The sequence below is a fragment of the Eschrichtius robustus genome, chromosome 5, assembly GCF_028021215.1.
Source record: "Eschrichtius robustus isolate mEscRob2 chromosome 5, mEscRob2.pri, whole genome shotgun sequence".
NCBI classification, from domain to species: Eukaryota; Metazoa; Chordata; class Mammalia; order Artiodactyla; family Eschrichtiidae; genus Eschrichtius; species Eschrichtius robustus.
The window spans coordinates 8,457,385-8,478,038 of NC_090828.1; the positions used below are offsets into that span (position 1 = coordinate 8,457,385).

Consider the following 20,654-nt stretch of genomic DNA (forward strand, 5'->3'; position numbering starts at 1 on the left):
ACACAGGTACGCTTACCTTTAGTCTCAAATTGGTGTGGACCAAGGGGTAGCCCCTTCATTTGGGAATCCTCACTCACTTAATCTTGTCCTCTTGTTTCTTTTCTAAGCTTCCAGCTCTCCCTCTATTGGGTGCTTCCCCATAGGCTATAAGGTATGGGGAAGCTTGAGCTGCGACCACTCCCTCTCCCAGGAGTGCTTCCTACAGGGGCCCTACACTTAGCACTGCCACTTCTCCATCTGCAGCAGTGTGGCTTCTACCCCATCACACTTGCCAAAATCTCCAACATCTTTTAATACCAAATCCAGTAGACCCTCTCAGGCCTCACCTTATTTGACTTTTTTGTGGCAGTGGATACTGTTTTCTTCCTTTTTTCTTGAAACCCTTTCTTCCCTTGGCTTCCAAAACTCCCCTTTTCTAGCTTGGCTTCTGCCTCTGGGCCTTCTCCCACCCTAGATGTTTCCCACCACTGGGTCTGGGTCTGCCCAGCCTTCTCCTCTCCTCACTCTGGCTGCTATGCTAGGCTGGTCCCTCATGCCATCTGTGTCTGCAGCTGTGTGACCACCTCCACAGAGCCAGCTGCCTAAAGCAGCGGTCCCCAACCTTTTTGGCACCAGGCACTGGCTTTGTGGAAGACAGTTTTTCCACGGACAGGCGGTGCGGTGGGGAGAAGGGATGGTTCAGGAGGTGATGCAAGCGACGGGCAGCGGCAGATGAAGCTTTGCTCACTCACCTGCCGCTCACCTCCTGCTGTGCGGCCCAGTTCCCAACAGGCCGCAGACCAGTATCGGTCCCCTGCGGGCTGGGGACACCTGGCCTAAAGCGATGGGTATTTCTTATGCATGTATCACGTCCAACATTGAACTCAGGAGCTTCCCCCAAGACCCGCAGCCCTGCTGGTGTCCCTCCACGTACATACACACACTCAACAGATAATGGAAATAAATGATCTGTTCTCCCTCTCTATTCAAGTCACGAAGTCTGTCAATAATAACAATAGCTAATACTGAGGGCTTATTACACATCTCACTTAATACTCAGAACAACCCAAATGTCAGGTACTATTATTATACACATTTTATAAAGAAACTGGGATGACAGAGCAGGGTCTCAATTTAAATCCTAGTTCCTAGCTATGTGACCCTAGATAAGTTAACTTATCTATGCCCCAGTTTCTATAAAATAGTGATAACTTTTTTGTAAGAGTAAATGAATTTATATATATATTATCTATAAAGAACTGGAATAGTGCTTGGAACTTCATAAGTATTATATAAGTATTAGCTATTACTGTTTTTCTATCCCAGGCTGACTCCAAAGCAAGGCACTTGACCACTAAGCTATACTGGCTTTCTCCACTGCTCCTTTTGCCTAAGTACTTCATTCACTCAACAAATAATTTTCACCACTACTTATGTCAGGCAATGCTTGAGGCGCCAGGAATATAGCAAAGAACAAAGTCTGTGTTCTCGTGGCTGGGGAAGGAGCAAACAGACAGTAAACAGACAAGAAAAATGCCAGGTAGTGTTAAGTACCTGCAGAGGACTCAGTTAGGGTGATGTGGTAAGGAGCCTCTGGGTGGCACTTTTCATTGGAGGGTTGGAGAAAGGCCTCTTAAGAGGTGATATAAACTGAGATCTGAATGACAAGCCAGCCACGGCAGTATTTCTGTAACTCATCCCTGTCCCTTGATCATGCACTGCTCTCTCCAACCTCTTCCCATGAGTGCCCCAAGCTTGCTCTGTGCCAAACTGCTTGCAAACACGGGGGTCTTATTCCACCATGCCTTGGCTTATGCTCTTCTTTCTGTCCCCCGTCACCCAGTAAGTGTCCCCTTGGTCCCCATCCCAGAGTTCAAAATGAGAACCTCCTCAGGGTGCTCTCCACAGATCATCAGAAAGCAGGGTGCAGACCAGAGAACTGGCCCCAGCTTCCTCCCTGATCAGAGAGTCCCAGCGGGTAGCTGTGAGTTTCCTATTCACTCGGTCACAGGAGCCTTCTAGGAAGAATTGCAAAATAACTTGATTGCTCACAGAATCCCCACCAGCCCTTGTTAAAATACAAAATCCTGGGCCCAATGCCACATCTCTCTTTTTTTTTTTTTTAAAGAAATTCACGTTCTTTTATTTATTTATTTATTTATTTATGACTGTGTTGAGTCTTCGTTTCTGTGCGAGGGCTTTCTCTAGTTGCGGCAAGTGGGGACCACTCTTCATCGCGGTGCGCGGGCCTCTCTCCATCGCGGCCTCTCTTGTTGCGGAGCACAGGCTCCAGACGCACAGGCTCAGTAATTGTGGCTCACGGGCCCAGCCGCTCCGTGGCACGTGGGATCTTCCCAGACCAGGGCTCGAACCCGTGTCCCCTGCATTGGCAGGCAGATTCTCAACCACTGCGCCACCAGGGAAGCCCCCACATCTCTTTAATTAGAAACTCCAGAGGTGATTCTGAACATTAGTTCAGTTAGGGAAATATCATCACAGCTCAAGGTATCTTGGTTTTGTACCAGGCACCAGGTGCCCATGATGTAACCATCCTACCTGGGCAGGCTCAAAACTGAAGAAAGCGCTCTAGGTTAAGTTTGACACCCATTAAGTTTTGCCACAGTGACCCATCTGAATAATTGGCAAAAACACAACGCAAAGGCAATTTTCTGTGCTTCCGCCAACAAGGGAACCTTCCTTTGACTCTTTTGATTGACTCCTAGACCATCTGGTGACATTGATTTAGCAGCCATTTTTAAATAGATGCTTTAGTCCCAAATAACAAAGAGGGAACTTTTGAGGGGTCAAAGGCCCTGCACTGTGGTTGGCCTGACCAAGTTCTTCTCCCCACCCCGCAGCTGTAACATCCAGTGACCACCAGGGTGTTTCCCACTGGTAAAATTACCTAGTGCATGAGGTTTCTTGAGATTAAATATTATGTTTGTGCGCTGCTCACGGTAAACTTCACAAACATATGCGACTGTCTATATCAGCAGCTCTCAGAAGGCAGCGTCAGGCACGTGGCCCGGGGGGAGTCACCGGCAGACAGGGGGACTTTCTGGCTCCTGGTTCGTTAGCGGGCGGGACGAAAGTGGACCCTCAACGCGGTGGACCCTGAATTCCCGACGGTCTCGGGCTAATTAGAAAACGGGGCAAACTCTTATCTTTCTTGCCTCCAGGAGGCTCTGCGTGGAGTGCGGGCCGGGGTCGCGCGTGAAGCCGCCCAGGAAACTCAAGACCTCCACAGCCGACAAGACCCGGACACACTGGGGAGCCGGAAACCACCGCTACCCACCGCCCGGGAATTAGGAACACGCGGCGCCAAAAATGTCCGTCCCAAGGCGCAGGCGCCGGGAGCGCGGGCTGTGGATGGGCACTCCGGGAACCGCGCGCCCACGGCCCAGTCAGCGCTGGCCTTGCACAAAGCGAGTCCCGCCCCCAGGCCGCCGCCACGAATCCCCTCCCCCCTTCTCTGGCCTCCTCTGCCCGCCCACTCCTGCCCGTGCCCCGCCCCACGCCGTTCTCAGGTAGAGGCTCGCGATTGGCTTATGGGAGGGACGCGAACTCTGGTTGGTCGCGGCGGAGTCACGAGGGCGCCGTCGTCGCCTTTCCAGAGGCGATTACTGGGCAGGCTCAGTCTTTCGCCTCAGTCTCGAGCTCTAGCTGGCAGCCAAGCGTACGAGCTCTGCGATCAGCGGCCGCCATCGACGTTGCTTCGTTTCCTCTGGGCTCATCTGCGCCACTCGCTCGCCACACACTCCGCAGTCATAGCAGCTATCATGGTAAAGCTTGCAAAGGTAAGAGGCCTTGCCCGCGCGAGCACGGACGTCAAGGCCTGTTTTTCGAGGAGCGCGCGCGCGGCGCCGCCAGGAGGAGGGCCTGCGCGCCGTCCCGGGCGCCTTCGAGGGCGCCATAGTGCGGGAAGTCTCGCGCGATTAGCTGGGAGGTCTCGCGGGTTTTGGCTGTGTGGTAGCGACGTGAAGAGCTTCGGCAGGGGCCGCGGATGGTGGATGCGGCGGGGAAGGACTTGGGGGCTGAGCGCGGGAAGGGGGCGCTGGGCCCCGCACGGATGAGGCCAAACTCTTGCGACGGGCCCGAGCGGAGCCCCGCCTCCTGACGCACGTGCCCCGGCTCGCGGCCCGCCACGTGGGCCGCGCCGCGTGGGTCCTGGTGCCTGCTGAGGGCCCTGGGGCGGAGAGCGGCGGCCCACGGGGTCTCAGCTCCGGGCGGGCGGGCGGACGGCAGGTGGGCTCCGGAAGGAGGCCCTGCCGCGTGCTTTTTGCGCCGGGCTGCGCGCACATGGTGGCCTGCGACTTACCCCCACGTGGCCCTGCCGGGGATGAAAGGGGCGGGGTTGATAACCTGGGAAAGGAAAACTTAATGGAAGACTAAAGATTAAGACGTGGATTTTTTTTTTTTTTCTTTAAGATTGCCTTAATTCAAATTCAGACGAGGGTGGTGAGATTAGGTACCACAACTTACCCCAAAGGCTTTTTTAAGGTGGTTTTCCCCGGGTGAAGGGCCGTGGATTGTTAGCTGTTACAGTGGTCCGATTGTAGGCTCTATTGAAAAATTGTGCCGCGATGCAAGGTTCGATTCTGGCTGGATGTATAGTGTTTAAAATGGGTGTGCTTAAAGGAGGTAGCAAGAAGAGAGAGACCGTTTTCTTGAGGTTGCGTTTTTATCCTAAGGTTGGTTTTTGAAGAACTTGACAGGAAATATGTGGGAAGTTGAGAATTCACCTGTGTTAACATTGGTATGAAGAGTAGTTTTTATGTGAATTGTACTTAACAGTATGAAGAGCGGGTTCTGAGGGAGATGACTGCAGTTTTACTCTGAAGAATGGCCTGAAATGTGGGAAGTGTAATGTGTAATGTGTCCGTTTTAGGCCGGTAAAAATCAAGGTGACCCCAAGAAAATGGCTCCTCCCCCAAAGGAGGTAGAAGAAGATAGTGAAGATGAGGAAATGTCAGAAGATGAAGAGGATGATAGCAGTGGAGAAGAGGTAATTGTATATAGTTTAACGCAGGATTGTGTTAAACTACAAAATGGAGAGTTAAAAGCACGTGATAGTGGATGTCTGAAAATACTGGCAAAAAATAGGATTATATTCATTCATATATGACCTGTTGTAATGGTCTAGCGTTTCACAAAGTTTTTATTGACCGACCTGTCAAGATACCATAAGAGTAAGTGAATGAACTTGAGAGGAAAGGTGTGGAGTTTTCATGTGCCCTCTGCAGGGCTTGGTGTGATATAATGCAATAATATATTATTAGTTTTCCACTTTGAACACATTAGCCCCACGTACCAGCTGGAGAAACAGCCTGGACAGTTAACTGTCCTGCGAGTGGCAGCTCTGAGCATTATATTTAGGTCTGAGGTTAGCCTTAACAGATTCTTCTAGTCTCTAGGTAGGATTAATTGGTCTCTGTTATCCTATATGGGCTTGATAATACTAAACACTGTTATAATGTGTGGATTGAGGGTTGCCACCTCCCATTGTGTTAGCACTTAATTAGCACTCCCAGCTACTGTTGGCTCACTGTAAAGACAACTAATTGCTGTATTTGCTCATATTTCTTATTTAGAATTTAATAAAGATTTTATTTTGACACACATAACCTGATAAAACCAATAGTCAACAAAATGTGGTTTTGAGTGTGACTTAAATGTAGATAAATGGCAGTTTTTTATCAAGCTAATGTGTTCACTCTTTGTATTAATTTTGCAGCGATTGACTGTACAGCTTGACTATTTGATGTTCATTTTCTCTTTGGTCCTAAGAATGAGCATTCAGTGAACTTTATTCCTCCACCCACTGTGAGAGTCCCAAATAACTTAATAATACTTAACAGGTAGTCCTTTTTATGTGTAAGGCTTTTAATTACGTACATCAACTCAATCCGTAAAGCAATGTATAAGGTTGAGTTATTTTCAGATGGGAAAACTATTGAGGCTTAAGATTAAGTTTTAAAACTTTGCCTAAGCCCACGCAGTGGCATCCAGACAGTCTATTTTCAGAGTCCGTGTTAGGGTGTGCTGCAGGATGAGGACTGTGGCTTCAAGCGTACAGAAGGACATGTTACTTGACCCTGTAGCTTAACTTGCTAACCTCTAGTGCATGTGGTCTTCAACTAGAGGCAGTGTTAGAATTTAGCATTCATTTATGGGACCAAGGCTCTCTGAGTTTGGAAACAGGCCTATGTTGGTTTTTATTTATTCTTAAGGTTGTTATTCCTCAGAAAAAAGGCAAAAAGGCTACCACAACTCCAGCAAAGAAGATGATGGTTTCCCCAACAAAAAAGGTTGCAGTTGCCACACCGGCAAAGAAAGCAGTTGTCACCCCTGGCAAAAAGACAGCCGCTACGCCAGCCAAGAAGACGGTTACACCTGCCAAAGCAGTAGCAACACCTGGCAAAAAGGGAGCCACACCAGGCAAAGCATTGGTAGCAACCCCTGGTAAGAAGGGAGCAGCCGCTCCAGCCAAGGGAGCAAAGAACGGCAAGAATGCCAAGAAGGAAGACAGTGATGAGGAAGATGAAGACGACAGTGAAGAGGAGGATGAGGATGATGAAGAGGAGGAGGAGGATGAATTCGAGCCAGCGGTGATGAAAGCAGCTGCTGCTCCTGCCTCAGATGATGAGGATGACGAGGACGAAGATGACGATGAAGACGACGAGGAGGAGGATGAGGACGACGAGGATGGTAAGGCATTGTATTGGGAGTCCTTGGGCTCCTGTTTGCAAGATACATTAGGGGCGAGGTGTGGGTGGTAATGCGATACTCCTGACGAATCATCCCAGGGATTCTCTGGGCTGGTTGTGGTGCACTAGTGGTGCCTGTGTGGTACCCATGCATGATTGCCTGCTCCTGAGTAACATGCTTCAAACAGCTCATCCTGTATTTTTCACAGTGTAGAATTTTGCTTCCAAGTGATTTGTTAATTCTTCCTATAGCAACTAACTAAGCACACTGGCATGGACAAGATTACATTTATTTTCCTTTGGCTTTTCCTAGGACTAGGAATAGAACTGGGGTAGTTCTGAGTTTTTGACTAGGTGGCTTCTCTTTCAGACTCTGAAGAAGAAGCTACGGAGACTGCACCAGCCAAAGGAAAGAAAGCTCCAGCAAAAGCTGCTCCTGTGAAGGCAAAGAGCACTGATGAAGATGAAGAGGATGACGATGAGGATGAGGAGGATGACGAGGAGGAGGAGGATGAAGACGAGGAGGAGGAAGAGGATGACGAGGAGGAGGAGGAAGAGGAGGAGGAGGAGGAGGAAGGTAATCAAGTTAGATTCTGAAGTACATTGGCATGAGTTTTGTTTAAAGGAGATGCTTGGGTATGTGTGGCTACTTGTGGATGACATAGATTGTTTGCAATCTTGACCAGAACTTGTCAAAGAAGCACCTGGAAAACGAAAGAAGGAAATGACCAAACAAAAAGCAGCTCCTGAAGCCAAGAAACAGAAAGTGGAAGGTAACTTAGAGAATTGGGAGATTGGGAAATAACACGTAATAGCACAAGTGATGAACAACAAAGGGACTTAATACTGAAACCTGATGTTATATTGCAATGTGCTGATGTGCTATGTACAGAAATAATTTGACTAATAGTCAAATATACTGGAAAATAGACTAATTTGAGTAAATTTTTTGTATAGCCACAGAACCAACTACATCTTTCAATCTTTTTGTTGGAAACCTGAACTTCAGTAAATCTGCTCCTGAATTGAAAACGGGTATCAGTGACCTTTTTGCTAAAAATGATCTTGCAGTTGTTGATGTCAGAATTGGTGTGTCTAGGTAAGTATGGGGGAGCTACGCCGTAGTTCTGCATGATACTCGTGGGTCTGCTAATGCTTTTTCCTTCCCCTTTTAGAACCTTAGCCCATCATCCTTGAATGTGAGTATGTTAAAGTCATCAAAGATTAGACATTAATGAATTAAATCATTGGACTATCAAATTGTAAAACCCCCAAATTGAAATTTCCCTAGTCTTCCTTAACTTTTGATATAGCACGGTCTAGTTTCTAATAATGAGATTTGATGCTTATCCTAGAAGTATCTATTAGACCTGAGAAGCCATAATAGTGAATGCTTTTAATCAGACAGGATTTTCCTATCTTAGTGCTTAAACAGGTTTTTTTGTCATCTGCTATCAGTTGTTAAGGCGCAGTGTAACTAATGAAGATCTCAGAGGTGAACTTGCATCAGGTCTTGGTACTTAGATCCTGCTCTGTAGCCTCAGCTTAAAAGAGCCTGACTCAATTTTGTTAATTGTATAGGTGCTTTTTAATCCTTGCTTGCACTGTCATATTAGTGTTACTGTTCGCCCAGAATATGTGTTACGTGGCTCTTGTTTGGTGGGTTTTTTTGTTTTTTGTTTTTTCCCCCCACCTGTAACTTTTTTTTTTCTTTTTTTCTTTTTTTTGTCCTCTTCACCTTAAAGGAAGTTTGGCTATGTGGATTTTGAATCTGCTGAAGACCTGGAAAAAGCCTTGGAACTCACTGGTTTAAAAGTCTTTGGCAATGAAATTAAACTAGAAAAACCAAAGGGAAAAGACAGTAAGAAAGGTATGTAAAGCTTTAGGTAATGATGATACTTGTTAATGGTTATGTATTTAATCTAATGTAGACAAGCCAGGGTAAGTAGTTTAACTTTTTTTCCTTTGGCTTCCTCATAATGTTGTGAGGATTAAATGAATTAGAATGTTAAATGTTTACAACAGGGCCTGGCACTGCTTGCTAGACTTAATCAAAAAATAATTGGTTAGATGTACCTAAATTAATACAGAGTCCTTTCCTCCCTGGATCTAGAGCAGATCCCTAACTACTCCTTTTGCATCTTTTACCCTTCTCTGTATGCACTTGTCACATTTCAAGTGTGTGTTTATGATCTTTTTATTTTTTAATTTTTTAAAGTAAAAAAAAATTTTTTGGCCGTGCCGTGCAGCTTGCGGGATGCTAGTTCTGCAACCAGGGATCGAAGCATGCCCCCTGCAGTGGGAGCTCGGAGTCCCAACCACTGGACCGCCAGGGAATTCCCTACACTTTTTTTTTTAATGATCTTTTTAACTGAAAAATACTGAACATATTCTCTCTCTATACTACATAACATTTAGCTGTATTTTAAATATTCAGTGCATAGTTTGTTGTCAGCTGTGACAGCAATTTGTTTTGCCACTGCTATATCTCCATAATAGCAGAGTGCCTCCTACGTTGTAGAATCTCTTTTTTTTTATTTTTAACCTTTTTATTTTTATTTCTTTGGCTGTGCTGTGTGGCACGCAGGATCTTAGTTCCCTGACCAGGGATCCAACCCGTGCCCCCTACGTTGGGAGCACAGAGTCTTAACCACTGGACGGCCAGGGAAGTCCCTCAAAATTATTTCTTAAACAGAACTTTTACATTGGTCAGTCTTTGGTGATCTTTGGGGGGAAAATGGTCTTTTAAGCCATCCAGTTCATTTTTGTGTTTTTGTTTTTTAATCTAGATCGAGATGCGAGAACACTTTTGGCTAAAAATCTTCCTTATAAAGTTACTCAGGAAGAATTAAAAGAAGTGTTTGAAGATGCTGTGGAGATCAGATTAGTCAGCAAGGATGGGAAGAGTAAAGGGTATGTTTCGTGTCTACTGCAGTGTTTCGTTAAAATCAATGAACTTTACTAATTTATGAAAGAAATGCTGATTTAATGTTCCTGTGTTCGTGATTTTGGGCAAATTAATTATTCTGTAACCTACGTCAGTCACCCATCTGTACAGTGGGGATGATGTACTTTAAGTGATAAAATAGAGTGATTTTGTTATAAGATGAGCTAATGTATAAAATACTATGTATGTGCCTAGCTTACAGTAAATGTTTTGGAAATAATTAATTGTAGTGAGGTGGACTTACTGTGAACAAATTTTCTAGAAGTGTTTGGCAAACTTTCTGTAGTGGGAGGAAAGTTTAAATTGAAAAGTGGAAGATGGCAGAAACCTTGAACATTTCAATTACTATAAAACAAAGGACATTTTTATTGTACTCATCTGAAATACGGGCATATTGCTGAGATTAAAAACATTTGTGTTAGAGAATTAATATGGTTTTAAAAATCAAGTGAGTTCTTAACGTTTTTTCCTTTTGTAGGATTGCTTATATTGAATTTAAGACAGAAGCTGATGCAGAGAAAACCTTGGAAGAAAAGCAGGGAACAGAGATAGATGGGCGATCCATTTCCCTGTACTATACCGGAGAGAAAGGTCAAAGTCAAGACTATAGAGGTGGAAAGAATAGCACTTGGAGTGGTAAGAATTTATAGGCTCCCTACGGGGTTCTGGAATTGATGGAGGGAAAGGAAATCCTTTGCATCTTTGTACTTTATAAAGTTGACTGATAAATTGGATATAGATGTAGATCAGCAAGTTATACCTGTATTTGTAATTGAGTGTCTTGAATGAGAGCTATATGAAATCTTTGTACTAGAACACAGATAAATCTAGCTTCCTTTGCACATTTTATACTGTAAAGGACTTAGATCGTGTGCATTTAAAGATTAGAATATGCTAGGAAGACACAGGGCTGCAGTCAGCTTACATCTGAACAGTAGGAGTGGAAGGAAGCAGCATGTAACAGTACATAGTAGGTACTTGATATGTTGAATACCAGGTATGGTTCCACTTGTATCAACATTGGTGTGTTAACTCTCCCAAGCTCAGAAATTCTTTAAGAACAATGTATAGCTGTGACTGTAGTTGGGAACTACTGCTTCAGTCTTAATTTGACATGTCTTTATTTGTAGGTGAATCAAAAACCCTGGTTTTAAGCAACCTCTCCTATAGTGCAACGGAAGAAACTCTTCAGGAAGTATTTGAGAAGGCAACGTTTATCAAAGTGCCCCAGAACCAGAATGGCAAATCTAAAGGGTAAAATAATTAGTATCTTTATGTTGTCAGTTACAGGCTTTTAAGAGTATCTTGTGGAGGTAAAATCATGTTCTCCTGGCCATTAGTAGAAGCTGCACCCTTTAAGTGTTTCAAGAAAAAGGCTTGGTGGCATCAGAGGAGCTGTGCACTTTGGTAACTTACTCTAAATGTTGACTCTTTATCCTCAGGTATGCATTTATAGAATTTGCGTCATTTGAAGATGCTAAAGAAGCTTTAAATTCATGTAATAAAAGGGAAATTGAGGGCAGAGCCATCAGGCTGGAGTTGCAAGGACCCAGGGGATCACCTAATGCAAGAAGCCGTAAGTTACTTCATTAACAAGATGTTGTGGTTGCGTCCTCAGATCTAGAACGTTTCCGTTGCTGCTGAGTAAATGATACTGGATATGATGACTGATTATCTGAGAAATAACTGATGAAATCTCAAGAAAAGTCCTCTAGATAGTCAAGTTCTGATCCAGCTAAGTCAACACTGAGCAGCATATTTGCCAGGGGTTTACTGTCTTACATGGTGTTTGTAGCTGCCTGGTTTAGAACTACTTTCACTTGCTTGGGTTGCTGCTTCTCCTGTTTTCCGTAAAAGATTCTCAGCTGCTCTGGTGATCAGTGTAAACTTGACATGGCATTTGGTCTAAGCCCTTTGCTTTAAACGTTAGTTGACCAAGTTGCTTTTACCTGCTTTTCCTCAGACACTCAAGGTGAAAGGCTACCTTGTGCTGAGATGAGCATTCTTAGCCAGTAGTCAGATACTAGACTGCAACATGCAAGTCCAGCATGTTGTTATGAATTGTGACTTTAATAAAAAGTACAATTTTTATTTTTTCTTTCCCAGAGCCATCCAAAACTCTGTTTGTCAAAGGTCTGTCTGAGGATACTACAGAAGAGACATTAAAGGAGTCGTTTGACGGCTCTATTCGTGCAAGGATAGTCACTGACCGGGAGACTGGATCCTCCAAGGGGTAAGTAAGATGCAGGGGACGTGTGGCATCCACCAGGTGGAGAGCTCCCACCTAAGACGTCTTCTCATTGAGCTCCTTTCTGTCGATCGGTGACAGTTTAGGATTCGCACGAGAAGAAGAGACAATTCACAGAGCTAGCATTGTTGCCTTCTGTCTTCACAGAGGTATATTCAGCTGTTTTGTGGGACATTCTGTTTCAGTTTTCCATAGGGAACTGCCCTCACCTGGGTCTTTTCCCAGTTAAGTGTCACCATCCAACATGTGAGAGTAACTTGGCATTTGTTCCATGTGTTGGCTTTATAATGAGCAATTTCGTTTGGTGTTTTTAGGTTTGGTTTTGTAGACTTCAACAGTGAGGAAGAGGCCAAAGCTGCCAAGGAGGCCATGGAAGATGGTGAAATTGATGGAAACAAAGTTACTTTGGACTGGGCCAAGCCTAAGGGTGAAGGTGGCTTTGGTGGCCGAGGAGGAGGCAGAGGTGGCTTCGGTGGCAGAGGTGGTGGCAGAGGTGGCCGAGGTGGATTTGGTGGCAGAGGCCGGGGAGGCTTTGGAGGTAAGGAGGATGGTGGCCTACCCAACCGTGTACACTGGATAGCACGTGGCTCTGCACTTCGGAGCCTGAGCCTGCAGGTCCAGGTTCCTGCATCAGTCCCCACGTCCTCACTCATCTTGCTGGGGAGGGGATAACTGGTGGCTTTGCAGCCACTCTTCAATGATGGCTTGCCTTCCTGCAGGGCGAGGAGGCTTCCGAGGAGGCAGAGGAGGAGGAGGAGACCACAAGCCACAAGGAAAGAAGACGAAATTTGAATAGTTTCTTCTATCCCTGTCTTTCCCTCTTCCATTTGAAAGAAAGGACTCTGAGGTTTTTACTCTGTTACCTGCTCAATGACGGAGCCTTCTGAGGACATTCCAAGACAGTATACAGCCCTGTGGTCTACTTGGAAATCCGTATAGATAACATTTCAAGGGAGATAACCCTGTTGGTGTTGACTGGATATTCGTAAAAACTTTTTAAAGAGATGAGTGATAGAGCTAACCCCTATCTGTAAGTTTTGAATTTATATTGTTTCCTCCCATGTACAAAACCATTTTTTTCCTACGGAGTTTTTTGGTTTTGGTTTTTTGTTTTTGTTTTTGTTTTTTTTGCATTGGTGGGTTATAAAGGAAAGCAGAATGTTTTATCATGATTTTTGCTTTAGCAACTTTGGGACAAATTAAAAGTCCTAAACTCTGGTGCCAGACTTGTACTTCCTGTCCTAGAGTGTTTCTCCTGGAATATCACTGAGAGTGGAGCATGGCAAATCAGTTGTGCCGCTCCAGATCTCCTCCACCCCCCTGTGAAAATGCTTACGCTTTGGTTTCAAGTATCCCAGCCATAAGTTTTGGTGAAATGGCTGGTGAGGTGATCAACTTTCTGCAGCCCTGTGTATGTCACGTGAAAGGCTCATTGGAAATCCGCTGTGGCCTTATCCCACTTAGAAACAGGCGTGAGGGGTCAGGTGTCCTGAAAAAGTGCTTTGGAAAGAGGGCCAGGGAGCACTTTGGTCCGGACTCCTATAGATACGCATGCGAGAGCAATGACTGATGAGTATAATTCCTGCTGGATGAATGGGCCACGATGGAGGCTTTGGGACTGTGAGGCTGGAGAGGAAACTACCAGTCTAGCCAATGGACCTACTATCTTTTGTAATTCCCCCAGCACCCTCGGGTTAAACCAACAAGAAAGGCCTTTGGTTTTGCACTGTGATGAGAACGCAGACGTTCTGGCTTATTAAGCATTCCCTGCCCACCCCCCACTTCCAATTGAAGGTCATATGAAAGGCCTAGGTCAAGCGATTAACATGATATATTTAGTTGGAAAATGATGCGCAAGATGGTACAGAATGAAAGTGCCAACTCAAGAGTACGGTACTGGTAGACTAGAGGGCAAACTAAAGGATTTGAATTAGTTTTGTCCTGGTTATGAGCTGCTGGCAGGATGAGGGAATCTAAACCTTGCGCATATCATGCACCACTCACCAAGTCAAGTCCGTTGTAAGTACTAAAGGCGCAGACCAGGACAGATAACCTGGTTTGAAGGGGTGGAAGATTGGAAGTTTGGGTGCTGCTGGGAAGAAAAATCAAGCCAGCAGAGGGACATCCTCTGGTCAGGCAAACCTAAAAACTAAAATGAACCATTGGAGAGCCTACAGTATAGCTCAGGGAACTCTACTCAGTGCTCTGTGGTGACCTAAATGGGAAGGAAATCCAAAAAAGGGATGTATGTATACGTATAGCTGATTCACTTTGCTGTACAGTAGAAACTAACAACATTGTAAAGCAACTATACTCTGATAAAAATTTAAAAAATAATAAAATGAACCCTTGGCAGCCTATATTTTTCTAGAATTAAAAGTTTAGTTAGTTGGAGCCCATTAGGGCTACTCATGAGTTAAAGTATGTTATGTCTTAAAGCAACGCTGAGTAGAGTTTTAGCTGAGCAAGTGAAAAGTTATATCATTAATGGCAACTCAGTCTGTCCCAAACTGGAATTTGAAGAAGGGGCCTGTGAGATTGGTCTTTGGGTCTGCAGGGCCTTCATTACGCTGCAGCTGTTTTCTGGGTTTAAACCTGAAAGCCTAGTAGACTCTTTGGCCATCTAGGAACATGAATTAGCATTTGCCAGCTTGGCAGAGCCAGTGCTTATTCAGTACTTGTATTAACTTTTAAGACCCTGTGGTAGTGGGGTGTTGGTGGGTTCCCTTTGGCAGGGGGGGCTGAACCTGACCCTGCTAGCAGCACAGTTGCAGGAGTTCTTGCTTCCTAGGGTAGGGCCTGCATTGAGATAGAAGTCTGAACCCACTTTGCAAACGCACTGGCAGCTAATGGTGCTGATACTGTACCCATAGTGTGCCAGGCTTTTATCTCAGCCTCTCTGTAACTTGCTGTGGGGCAAGACAAGAGCAGAAAAACAGGATTCTTTCTTCCGAACTGCTGTTTTTCTTTTCTCTCAAGTGAAGGAAACAGTCCAGCCCTGTGTATTACTAGTTATTCCAGCCAGGGGTATTATTCTGACTTCCAGTGGAAGGAAGATGAGGATGGAGGGTGGTTACCCTTTCGGATGGCAGAGGAGCTCTAGGACTTGCACGTAGGGAGTCCTGCAGACTTCTTAATCCTAGGCCTCCCTGCTTCCTCTGGTTTCTGGTTTGGATTGGGAGAAGGTTTTGCAGCCATTTTAGAAAAGCAGCTCCCTACGGCAAATGGTTGTCGCAACTTCCATCATCCTTCCAGCAGGTGGCAGCACATCCACAAGGATGTGGACACCTGACAGAGGCGTCAAGAAGGAAGCCGAAGATTGTTTCAGGCCAATGGGTCTTCAACTCCAAACTCAGTTTAAGTAGTGATAGGGTCTGGGACTCTGCAGGAAGTGCACTCAACACACAGAGATGGTGTGGAATCCCCGCCAAAAAAGTGGATTCCGGTTGGGTACAAGAACTACAGTTTGTTGAATGCTTGTCCCCTGCTCTTATCTCAGTGTTGTCCCATTTACCCATACTTGGCCCACTGATTACTTCATTGTAACTCAGTCTTTGTCTGCCCTCAGCCTTAAAAAGTGCCAAAGCTTTTCTCATCCCAAAAGAGCTTGTCTGCTGAGCCTACCTCCCTGCCTAGCCGTTCCCTCTAGCCTTTATTGCCAGACTTCGAGAAGGACCACACTCCTGCCTCCCACTTTGCCTCCAGCAGTGTGGCTTCTGTCCCCACCTCAGCACTGAGTTCGTTAAGGGTGCCAGTGACCAAAGGCTGCAAATCCAGTCGTTGGTCTTCCCCTAGTTTATGGCTTCCCTGCAGCACCTGACATTCCTCCTGCCCGCCTGCAACGTCCTTTTCTCCCACAGGAAAGGGGTGGAGGGTCTGTGACAGTAGGCCGGGATGAAGAGGGATGAGAACGAATAAACCTGGAGTAGAGCCTCTCAACAGGATTTTATCCAATTAATCTATATGAGCCAGTGGCTGTTCCTCCACATCAGGTAACCCTGTCATTGGAGGAGAAAGACTCTCCTGCTGGTCCTTCTACATGGAAATGTGAAAAGAACACTCGTGTTCCTGCCAACCTCTGAGTGGAGGGTGTTGGTTTTATTTACTGTTCTGTCCCATGGGCCTAGGACAGTCCCTGACACACAGTAGGTATTCAGTAGGTAATGAATCCTGGAGAAACTCCTTCCCCCAACTGCAGGAAACCTATGGCAGCAGCAGGAGGGACTCTCTAAGGCCAGGAGTTCTTAACATACATTTTTCAAGTTCTTAACATTTTTGTGTTGGGAGTTCTTTTCGAGTCTGGTAAAGCTTTTGAAACCTTTTCAGAGTAATGTTTTCAAATACTTTTTTTTTTAAAGCATAAGGGAAATCAAGTATATTGAAAAAAGTTTTTAAAATATTAAAGTACATCATTTGTGATAGAATTGTGTATGTGTTCACTAATACATTAGGTAAGATGTATTTACATTTTTAAAATTTGTAGTTGCTTTACAATTGTACAATGAAGTGAATCAGCTATATGTATACATATATCCCCTCCCTCTTGGACCTCCCCCTCCACAAGATGTATTTACATTTAAAATACAGTTAGGGAGTTTGGTTCTGGTATTGATGGATTGGCTTATACCAGACTAACCCTCCTGTTGATAATTATAAACTCGACAAAATACAAGAATCAACTTTTGAAGGTGTTGAAGACCAAACAATACCAGATAGAAACTGGAGCAGAGCCCATCCTTGAAAGAAGGTAAGGACACGGGAGGAGATACATGTTTAACCAGCTTTCCCCTCGAGGGTACCCCACCCTGCACCCCGATTAGCATGAACTTTTGGGCATAGAGTTTAAGCAGAAAGGGAGTCTTACTAAACTGAGAAGTCAGGTTGGAGTTTGAGTCTGGAAACTTTCCTGAAGATGAGGGAGACAGAAGAGAAAGCCATAAAATATGCATACTAGTTGCCTTCAAATTCTTGGCTGAATCCTAAATTGATAAGCAGGGCAAGAGTCTCATGAGCACAGGGGAAAACAATGGAAAGGTGAAATAGCTGGCTACAGATTCCAGCAAATACCTGGTGCTGGAGAGAAGTTTGGAGTTCAAGTTCTGCCCAGTTAGAGGTGTTTGATAAACACCAAACTTTTCTTTGAAACTCGGAAGAATCATACTTTAGAAGTAACAGCACGTTCCAGGCCCATGGATTAAGCCCTAGGACTAAGGGCAAAATGCAAAACTAAAATAGACTCACCCTAACACAACCTAAAGCCTAAAACTAAGCCCCCATGTAATCAATGGGGGAATCTGTTGGGAATTTAATTGCCTACTAGAACTAAATCCAACAGTGTTCAGGGGAAGGTAACAATCTAGACTGCAATATGTCATACATAATGTCCAGTAAGAAAAAGGTAACTATACGTGCAATGAAGTATGAAAATGTCCACAATTGAGAAAAGAGCAAACAACTCATATTGAAATTTGTAAGCAAGGACTTTAATCGTCGTAAATATGTTAAAGAATTTACAGGAAAAGATAAATGAAGAAATGGGGAATTTCTGGAGAGAGATGGAGACTCTAAGAACCAAATGGAAATCCTAGAACTGAAAACAATATATTAAAAAATTCACTAGAAAGGCTTAACAGCAGGAGAAAGTATCAGTAAACTAGAAGATAGACCAATAGTAATATAGAGGTCAAAACATGCTACCCCCAAATATGATATAGCATATTAAATATTTCAAGCGGAAGGAATTTGAGAAACAGCAGGTGCAGGAAGGACTTACAGAGCTTCCCCTGAAGCAAGTCATAGAACCCTCATATGAGAGGTGCCCTCCTTATACCCGGAGGAAAGGATCGACCTTATCTCTGAAGACAGAGGGACACCAAGAGGGAATTTGAAGGAGCAGGCCTTGCTGTTTCCCCCAGTTTACTACACTCAGTTTATACCCTTTTTTGGGGGTTCTATCATATTTTTCCACAACTCTCCACCCTTCAAATCTAACATAAAAATACTAAGGTTCAACCACTTCTTCAGGTCTTCATTTCCTTATGAAGGCTCCCACGTCATGTAAGACTTATATTAAATAAATTTGTATGCTTCTCTCTTTTTAATCTGTCTTTTGTTACAGAGCTCCAGCCAAGAACTTAGAAGAGTAGAGGGAAAAGATATTTTTCCTCCCCTACATGATCCAAACTGAAGCTCAAAGAGAAAAAGTTGGGAGAAAAATGAACAGAACCTCAATGACAATACCAAACTGTCCATCATGTGTAATTGAGTCCAAGAAGGAGAGGAAAGAATGAGTGGGCAGAAATAAATCTCTTAGAAAAGTAATGGCTTAAAAATACCTAAATTGGGCTTCCCTGGTGGCGCAGTGGTTGAGAATCTGCCTGCTAATGCAGGGGACACGGGTCCGTGCCCTGGTCTGCGAAGATCTCACATGCCACAGAGCAACTGGGCCCGTGAGCCACAACTGCTGAGCCTGCGCGTCTGGAGCCTGTGCCCCGCAACGGGAGGGGCCGCGATAGTGAGAGGCCCGCGCACCACGATGAAGAGTGGCCCCCACTTGCCACAGCTAGAGAAAGCCCTCGCACGAAACAAAGACCCAACACAGCTAAATAAATAAATAAATAAATAAAGTAGCTATTAATTAAAAAAAAAAAAACTAAATTGATGAAAAACAACCTACAGACCCAAGAAGAAAGTCATACACACCTCAGCACATCATAACTGAATTGCTGAACAACAAAGATAAAGCCAGGCAAGAAAGACCCATTATGTGCAAAGGAACATCTGTAAGAATGATGGGGGCTTCCCCGGTGGCGCCGTGGTTGAGAGTCTGCCTGCCAATGCAGGGGACACGGGTTCGAGCCCTGGTCTGGGAAGATCCCACGTGCCGCGGGGCAGCTGGGCCCGTGAGCCACAATTACTGAGCCTGTGCATCTGGAGCCTGTGCTCCGCAACAAGAGAGGCCGCGATAGTGAGAGGCCCGCGCACCGCGGTGAAGAGCGGCCCCCGCTTGCCACAACTAGAGAAAGCCCTCGCACAGAAACAAAGACCCAGCACAGCCATAAATAAATAAATAAGCAAATACTTTAAAAAAAAAGAAAAATGATAGCTAAGTCTCATCAGGAAAATTATAAGACAATGGATGATATCTTTAAAGTGCTAAAGGAAAAATATCAATCTAGAATTCTAAATCTACAAGGTGTTCTTCAAAAATAAAGGAGAAATAAGTCATTTTCAAACAAATGAAGCTGCGAGAACTCATCAACAGTAAGTACACTTGCATTTCAAAAAATGCTAAAGAAAGGTTTTCATGCCGAAAGGGAATGATATCACATGGTAAACTGCATCCTCCAGAAGAAATAAAGAGCACCGGAAATGGTAAATAATTTACCCTTTGAGAGACTACTGTCTAAGGCAAAAAACATACACGTATATTCTGGGGTTTATAATATATGTAAAAGTAAAGTACATGGCAAAAATAGCACAAACTAAGGGAAGTAGGTCAATGAAGTTATACGATTTTAAGATTCTAGTATTACACTTAAGCTAGTATAATGTTAATTTAAGGTAAACAGTGATAAGTTAAAGATGAGTATTGTAATCCCTAGAGCAAACATTAAATAAAATAATACAAGGCAATAGAGAATATGGAATATTAATTCCAAAGATGTGAAATGTTAAAAAATAACCCCAAATAAGGTAGAAGAACAAGGATTAGATGGGATACTAGAAAACAAATAGTGGAATAATAGTTTATTTAAACTCAATCATACCAGTAATTACAGTAAGTGAAGATGGACTAAACAAAAGGTAGAGATTGTCAAACTGGATGAAAAACACAAGAACTAACTCTAGGCTGTTTACAAGAGGCGCCCATTAAATACAAAGAAAAAGGTTGACAGAAAAAGATGGAAAGGGATATACCATGCAAACACCAGGCGTAAGAAATCTGTTGTGGCTATATCAATGTCAGACAAAGTAGATTTCAAAACGAGGAGTAGAACCAAAGATAAAGAGCATCGTTTCATAATGAAAGAAAGGTCAATTTATCAGAAATGTATAGCAATCCTGAATGTATATTAATAAGTCTTACAATATGTGAAGCAAAAATGGACAGAGCTAAAAGGAAAAATAGACAAATTTGCAAATCACAGTTGCAGATTTTAACACTTCTCACTTAGTAATAGATAAAGTAAGTAGACAAATACCAGTAGTGATGTAGAAGAATTGAACACTATTTAGCCAATTAGACCTAACAACGTGAGGATACACATTCTTTTCAAATGCACATTGAACATTCACCAAAATATTCTAGGCCACCAAACAAAGCTCAAGAAATTTCAGACTGAAAAACATATGTAGCATATTCTCTGACATAATAGAAATAAATTAGAAATCAGTAACAAGACATCTAGAAAATCCCTAAATATTCGGACATTAAGTGCACTTCTGCAAAACACTTCTGAATGGGTCAAAGTAGAAATCAAAAGAAAAATTAGATGATATTACAAAGTGAATGATAATGAAAACACATTTGGGATGAAAATAAAGCAGTGTTTAGATGGAAATTTATAACTTTAAATGCTTTAGAAAAGAAAGGAAAAAGATTTTAAATTAGTGATCTAAGTTTCCACCTTAAGGTAAAAAAGGAAGAGAAAATTAAGCTCAAAATAAGCAGAAAAAGGAAATAATAAAAATAAGAATGAAAATTATATAGGAAAATCAAGGCAAAAGTTGGTTCACTGGAAGGATGAAAAGGATTAGTGTAACTGATAGC

At 43.9% G+C, this 20,654-nt stretch overlaps 1 protein-coding gene and 3 non-coding genes across 6 annotated transcripts; all 4 read left to right on the forward strand.

Moving 5' to 3' along the window:
• The first annotated feature begins 3,604 nt into the window (after window positions 1–3,604).
• NCL (nucleolin) lies at window positions 3,605–13,113 on the forward strand. Of its 3 annotated transcripts, none has more exons than XM_068544232.1 (14): window positions 3,605–3,776; window positions 4,868–4,984; window positions 6,210–6,687; window positions 7,057–7,263; window positions 7,373–7,459; window positions 7,644–7,785; window positions 8,432–8,556; window positions 9,476–9,599; window positions 10,112–10,269; window positions 10,764–10,887; window positions 11,076–11,209; window positions 11,740–11,866; window positions 12,196–12,419; window positions 12,601–13,113. In XM_068544232.1, exons 1-14 carry the CDS (start codon window positions 3,759–3,761, stop codon window positions 12,675–12,677), a joined length of 2,142 nt encoding a protein of 713 aa, XP_068400333.1. In that variant the 5' UTR covers window positions 3,605–3,758; the 3' UTR covers window positions 12,678–13,113. The 3 variants fall into 3 exon arrangements, with proteins under 3 accessions (XP_068400333.1, XP_068400336.1, XP_068400334.1); XM_068544235.1 differs by having other exon boundaries at window positions 7,057–7,240; window positions 7,371–7,459; XM_068544233.1 differs by having other exon boundaries at window positions 6,225–6,687.
• LOC137765523 (small nucleolar RNA SNORD82) lies at window positions 7,500–7,569 on the forward strand. Its single transcript, XR_011074176.1, has one exon. It is a non-coding gene; the product is annotated as a small nucleolar RNA SNORD82 (small nucleolar RNA).
• Window positions 11,289–11,368, forward strand: LOC137765524 (small nucleolar RNA SNORD20). Its single transcript, XR_011074177.1, has one exon. It is a non-coding gene; the product is annotated as a small nucleolar RNA SNORD20 (small nucleolar RNA).
• On the forward strand, window positions 11,925–12,058 carry LOC137765514 (small nucleolar RNA SNORA75). Its single transcript, XR_011074169.1, has one exon. It is a non-coding gene; the product is annotated as a small nucleolar RNA SNORA75 (small nucleolar RNA).
• Window positions 13,114–20,654: the final 7,541 nt, after the last annotated feature.

What these genes read in the sequence shown, in the direction of transcription:
- NCL (XM_068544232.1), top strand. An exon ending in ATGATAGCAGTGGAGAAGAG is followed by an intron (nt 4,985 to 6,209) that starts GTAATTGTATAT and finishes TTTATTCTTAAG; the next exon opens with GTTGTTATTCCTCAGAAAAA. An exon ending in CAGAATGGCAAATCTAAAGG is followed by an intron (nt 10,888 to 11,075) that starts GTAAAATAATTA and finishes CTTTATCCTCAG; the next exon opens with GTATGCATTTATAGAATTTG.